This window comes from Aphidius gifuensis, linkage group LG3, assembly GCF_014905175.1.
Source record: "Aphidius gifuensis isolate YNYX2018 linkage group LG3, ASM1490517v1, whole genome shotgun sequence".
Classification (NCBI taxonomy): Eukaryota; Metazoa; Arthropoda; class Insecta; order Hymenoptera; family Braconidae; genus Aphidius; species Aphidius gifuensis.
In genome coordinates, this window is record NC_057790.1 from 13816431 (window position 1) to 13822840 (window position 6410).

Here is a 6410-nt window from a genome sequence, read left to right on the forward strand (position 1 = left end):
TATTGCATTTCCTTTTTTTTTAGAGTTTTTTGTATTTTTTCAGTAGAGTCATTGCATTTCCTTTTAATTTATTATTTATTTTTTATTTATACATATTGCTTTTATACTTAGTACAAAAAGTTTTTTTTAGAGTTTTTTGCAATTTTATTCAGTAGAGTCATTGTTTTTCCTTTTTTTTTTTTTGCAATTTGTTCAGTAGTGTCATTGTATTTTCTTTTAATTTATTATTTATTTTTTTATTTATACGTTTCGCTTTTATACTTAGTACAAAGAGTTTTTTGACATTTTATGGTAACTAAATTTATACGTATTGCTTTTATACTTAGTACAAAAAAATTTTTCTTTTATGATAAGTAAATTTATACGTATTGCTTTTATATTTAGTACAAAAAATCATTTTATCTCATATACTTAGTATAAAAAGTAGTACATGCGCTAGTTTTATAAATTTTCAATTTCCCTGTGTTAGTTTTTATATATTTTATTTCTTTTTGTTCATTTTTACAGGATGTTTCAATGGAAATACCATTTATCGACTTGGTCAGTGATGATGATGATGATGATGATGATGTAATACATTGTAAGTATTTTTTAATTATTTTTTATTTTCCAATATTTTTTTCAATTAAATATTTTAATTCATTGTTGTTTTTTTTTTTTTTTTTCAGTAACCAGAGACACACGTGATCATGAATATGAAGATGAAGATGATGATGATGATGATGTAATACATTGTAAGTATTTTTTCAATTTTTTTTTTATTTTTCAATATTTTTTCAATTAAATATTTTAATTCATTGTTTTTTATTATTTTTTTTTTTCAGTAACCAGAGACACACGGGATCAAGAATATGAAGATGATGTTGATGATGATGATGATAACGATGATGATGCAGACACCGTCATTTTGGAACCAGAGGAGCTGGTTCGGAGGGTCGAGGATGCAGATTTTTACAATTGCTCCTATACGCCGAGTGAGAGGTCCAGAAGGGGACGAATTTGTCGTGACCCAATGTGGTCACAAGATTATTTGTTTTATTAAATAATGATTAAATGAATAAATAAATAATTTCCAATTTTTTTTCCAAGTATATTGTTTTTTTTTTTTTTTTAATTAATCCTATGGTTTTTTATTTTTTTATTTTATTATATATATTTTATTTTTTCCTGTTTCTAAAATTTTTTTATTTTTGTGAGTGTTGATAGAAGTTATTGAAAATGTCGCTAGTAGTATATGAAAAAAGGTGGTGTTAGTGTGATGGTGTCGCTAGTGGTCAACAAAAAAGTAGGGATAAAGCTATATAAATGATGGCACATCCAACTCATTCTTCTAACAAATTCACTGTGGTCTGCTGTCAAAACGATATATAGTTATATAAAAATATCAGGTGAGTCTTAACCACAATTTATTAATCAATGAGTATTTCAATAATCCTAAGATATTTTATAAAATTTCTTAATAAACTATCCTTAGATTTTCACTAGCTATTATTCTACAACGATATCTTTTGCACTAGGTTGTTATTTTTCATTATAAAAAATAACCTCAAATTTTTTTTTTGTTGTAATCCATCATTATCTTGTCAATTTCTGAATATTTTCCAAATGTTTCAAGTCAATTATTCTTAGATTTTCACTAGCTATCATTTTACATGAATATTTTTCTATAAAAGAATAACCTCAAAATCATTTTATAATCCATCATTATCGTTGCAATTTTGAATATTTTTTAAAATTTTTTTAAGTTAATTGTCTATAGATTTTTACATGCAATCATTCTACATTAATATTTTCCGTTTTTAAGGTTAACCAAACGAATATTATTGTGGTCTGCTGTCAAAACGATATATAGTTATATAAAAAATATCAGGTGAGTCTTAACCACAATTTAATAATCAATGAATATTTGAATAATCCTAAGATATTTTATAAAATTTTTTAATAAACTATCCTTAGATTTTCACTAGCTATCATTTTACATGAATATTTTTCTAAAAAAAAATAACCTCAAAATCTTTTTATAATCCATCATTATCTTTGCAATTTTTACATATTTTTTGAAATTTTTTAAGTCAATTATCATTAGTTGTTTACTTGCAATCATTCTACATTAATATTTTTTTGATTTTTAGGTTAATCAACAAATATTAAAATAAAATAGATTTAAACGCACAATGCAAACAACTTCGAGAGAATTATCGAAAAATAGTTGAACGTTTACACCAAGTTCCAGATCACTATGAAATCAATTCTACAATTGTTTCATTACGCAGAGATATTTCAAATTATAATAAATCATGTGCAAGTCTGTCAGCTGCTCATAAAAAATGCACTCAGGCAACAGTGGGAATACTGACAACTTATTTATTCAGACTGCAAAGTTTGCAAGTACGAGGTGCAGGTGCATCTTCAACAGTTGAGGTATCAAACGATACCTCTGAAAATTATATTGAATGGCAAGATTTAGAAAATGTATTCAGAAACAGAATGAAGACAAGCATTATAATTAATTTAAAACATAAAGATGTGAAAGACTTTCTTTCTGACGCTAAAGAAATGTTGATTAGTCAGATAGCTCTTATTTTACAAGATAAAAATGCGCTCAAAGTCAATACTGTATTAGCTCTAAACTATGAAATCGAAAAACCTTCGACTAATAGTGTAGAAGTTGAAACAAAATATTTCAGCGAAGGTAGTTTTGAGGTTTTACAATCATCAGATCTAAGTCAACTATTTAAGGAAAATTTTGAACATTTTTTACAAGATGTTGAAGATGCTGAATTAAATGGATCTGGTTGGAAACTACATGAAATCCTTCATCTTGAAATCCAAATAAACGATTACATACCACTGCAAGGTGGTAATTCATCTTTCGTTGAAATGCCATCATGGATAATTAAAACTCATTCAGTTGTGAACGTTAAAAATTCAGACAATTTTTGTTTTATTTGGTCAGTTTTAGCATGTTTATACAAGGTGCCTCACCATGCTGACCGTGTGAGTCAATATAAAAAACATTTTGATACGTTAAATCATAGCGAAATCACTTTCCCCATAACATGGGAAAAAATCAAAATTTTTGAAAAAAAAAATAAGTTGAAAATTAATATTTATGGAATAGAGAATGATGATGATGATGATGATGATGAAAGTGATGATGATGAGGAAAAAAAAAATAAAAAACGTAGAAAAGAAAAGATTGTACCATATTATATTAGCAAGAATGAATCTAATTTGGAAACAATTCATCTCATAATGATCAAAAGAGATGTAGAAGCAAAAAATGATGATGACGATGATGATGATGATGATGATGATGATGAGTTGGATTCACAAAAAAATTTATCACAATATCATTTCGCTTGGATTAAAAATTTATCAAGATTAGTAAGTGCGCAAATTTCTAAACATAATGGAAAAAAAATAATTTGCGATCGCTGCTTATGTCATTTTCAATCTCAAAAATCTTGTGATAATCATGAAAAATTATGTAGTGAAAAATGTAAAAGTGCAATGTTATTACCGACTGCAAAAAATAATATTTTAAAATTTATAAGCTATAAACATCAATTAACGGTACCGTTTATAATTTATGGTGATTTAGAATGTTTATTGAAAAAAGTGCAGAGTGAAGAACTTGAAAAAAATCAAGTTTATCAAAAACATGTTCCAAGTAGTGCAGCATATTATTTAAAGTGTAGTTATGATGACTCACTTTCCAAGTTCAATCTTCATAGAGGTAAAAATTCAATTGAATGGTTTATTACAGAGCTTGAACAAATTAATCATCAAGTCAATAAAATAATAGATGATATTAAACCAATGTCTCTTACGCGAGATGAAGAATTACAATTTTTGAATGCAAAAAAATGTTATATTTGTAACAAAAATTTCACGAAAAATGACGTAAAAGTACGTGATCACTCGCACTGGACTTCAGAATACCGAGGTGCCGCCCATCAAATATGCAATATTAATTATCAAGAATCATGTATTATCCCAGTAGTATTTCATAACCTCACAGGCTATGATGCACATTTTATCATTAAAAAATTAAAAAACCAGTTCGAAGGTAAAATTGATATACTTGGAATCAATAAAGAAAGATATATTTCATTTACAAAACGTGTCAAGGGTACTAGAATAAGATTGAGATTCATTGACTCATATAGATTCATGGCTAGTTCCATCGATTCATTATCAAATAATTTAGATAATAATAAAAAAACAATAACAAAAAGTCTATGTAAAAATGTTGATGAATTCAATTTAATTACAAAGTAGGGAGTTTTTCCATATGATTATCTTGACAAATGGGAAAAATTTGATGATACAACACTTCCATCGAAAGATCAATTTTATTCAAAATTGAATGAAGAAAATATTTCTGATGAAGCATACGCACATGCTCTAAATGTTTGGCAAAAGTTCAATATAAAAACACTTGGGGAATATTCTGATTTATATCTACAAACTGATGTTGCCCTTTTAGCTGATGTTTTTGAAAGCTTCAGAGCTGATTGTTTGAATACATATAAGTTAGACCCAGCACATTATTATACACTACCTGGACTTAGTTTTAGTGCAATGTTGAGATATACTCAGATTGAACTAGAATTGTTAACAGATCCTGAAATGATGTTGTTTATTGAGCAAGTTATAAGAGGTGGTTTATCACAAGTCTCAAATCGATATGGAAGAGCTAATAATCGATATATGGGCAGTGAATATAATATTGAAGAAGAAGAGTCATTTTTAATGTATTTCGATTTAAACAATATGTACGGAGCTGCAATGAGGGAATATCTTCCAACATGTAAATTTCAATGGATTGATAACTTTGATATATTCACATTAAATTCAATTGCTGATAATTCAAAATGCGGATACATTCTTGAAGTTGATTTAGATTATCCTACAAGTTTGCATCATCATCATAAAGATTTTCCGTTAGCACCAGTACGCGAAAAACCACCTCTAGAAACCAGTAAAACTCCAAAACTACTGGCAACTCTAGACAATAAAAAAAATTATGTTATCCATTATAGGAACTTGAAACAATATTGTTCTTTGGGGATGATTATTACTAAAGTTCATCGTGTTTTAAAATTTGTACAAAGTGCATGGCTTAAACCATATATTGATCTTAACACAGAGTTACGAAAACAAGCTCGTAATGCATTTGAAAAAGATCTTAGAAAATTATTCATCAATGCAATTTATGGTAAAACTCTTGAATCTGTAAGAACTCGTAAATCGATAAAACTTGTACAAAAATATGGTGGTAGAGGTGGAGCAAGATTTTATATCTCAAAGCCAAACTTCCATAGTCATTTAATTATTGATGATCTTGTTATAATTGAGATGAAACCAACAAGTATACTTTTTGATAAACCAATTTATCTTGGATTTTCTATTTTGGAAATGTCAAAAACATATATGTATGATTTTCATTATAATTTTATAAAACCAGAATATGGAGATAAAGTCAAATATTTATATGGTGATACTGATTCTGCTGTTTACCATATATTTAGTCATGATCCTTATGATTTGATACGTAATAATCCTGATAAATTTGATACATCTGATTATCCAGAAAATAATCAATATGGAATTCCTTTAAAAAATAAAAAAGTTATTGGTATTATGAAAGATGAAAATAACGGAAAAATAATGAAGGAATTCATTGGTTTACGAAGTAAATTATACTCATATGTTATAGTGAATGAAAATGATTCATTAAAAAATCATGTTCATATGAGAGCAAAGGGTGTAAAAAGATCAACTGTAAGGCAAATAACTTTTAATGATTATAAAAATTGTTTAATTAATCATGTTATTTTAAAGAAACAACAAAATATAATAAGATCTCATAAACATGAAGTAACAACAAGAACAACTGAAAAAATTGCTCTCAGTTGGCTAAGATGATAAACGACAGCTAATTGATGGTGAGACTGACACTTTGCCATGGGGTTATATACCTGTTGAACGAATGTGTTTGAGTAAAAGTATATATAAAAGAAAATATGAATGATGTAAATAAAAGTTGTATAAATGTATATAATAAAAATTAATGTTAGAAAATAAATACACGTTGCTTTTTTATTTATTAGTTTATTGATTATCTATCCACTGATTATGACTATTGTCGAATCCAAGATATTTTACATACATTTTATTCCCTCGTCTTTTCAAAACTTTTTCAATCAAATAAATGTCAGAATGTCGAACTTTTTGTAGCTCTTCAGTATAAAAGCTTCCTTGTATTGGATTTCCTCGATAGTCTTTAAGCTTGTACGTTACAGGTGATGTTTTATTAATTTTAGTAATTGTGAATATTTCGTTTGTCCAATTTGGTTTATATCCTTTATCAAATACATGCTTATATTTACTTATTCTTACAT

At 26.9% G+C, this 6410-nt stretch overlaps 1 protein-coding gene across 1 annotated transcript; it reads left to right on the plus strand.

Moving 5' to 3' along the window:
* Positions 1-2556: 2556 nt before the first annotated feature.
* Positions 2557-5934, plus strand: LOC122850926. Its single transcript, XM_044149974.1, has 7 exons — positions 2557-2995; positions 3605-3912; positions 4285-4723; positions 4790-4987; positions 5093-5560; positions 5726-5790; positions 5851-5934. Exons 1-7 carry the CDS (start codon positions 2557-2559, stop codon positions 5932-5934), a joined length of 2001 nt encoding a protein of 666 aa, XP_044005909.1.
* The last annotated feature ends 476 nt before the right edge of the window (positions 5935-6410 follow it).

What these genes read in the sequence shown, in the direction of transcription:
- LOC122850926 (XM_044149974.1), top strand. Translation starts at nt 2,557, where the DNA reads ATGTTGATTAGTCAGATAGCTCTTATTTTACAAGATAAAAATGCGCTC. An exon ending in TAATAATCGATATATGGGCA is followed by an intron (nt 4,724 to 4,789) that starts GTGAATATAATA and finishes ATATGTACGGAG; the next exon opens with CTGCAATGAGGGAATATCTT. An exon ending in AGGGTGTAAAAAGATCAACT is followed by an intron (nt 5,791 to 5,850) that starts GTAAGGCAAATA and finishes GTTATTTTAAAG; the next exon opens with AAACAACAAAATATAATAAG.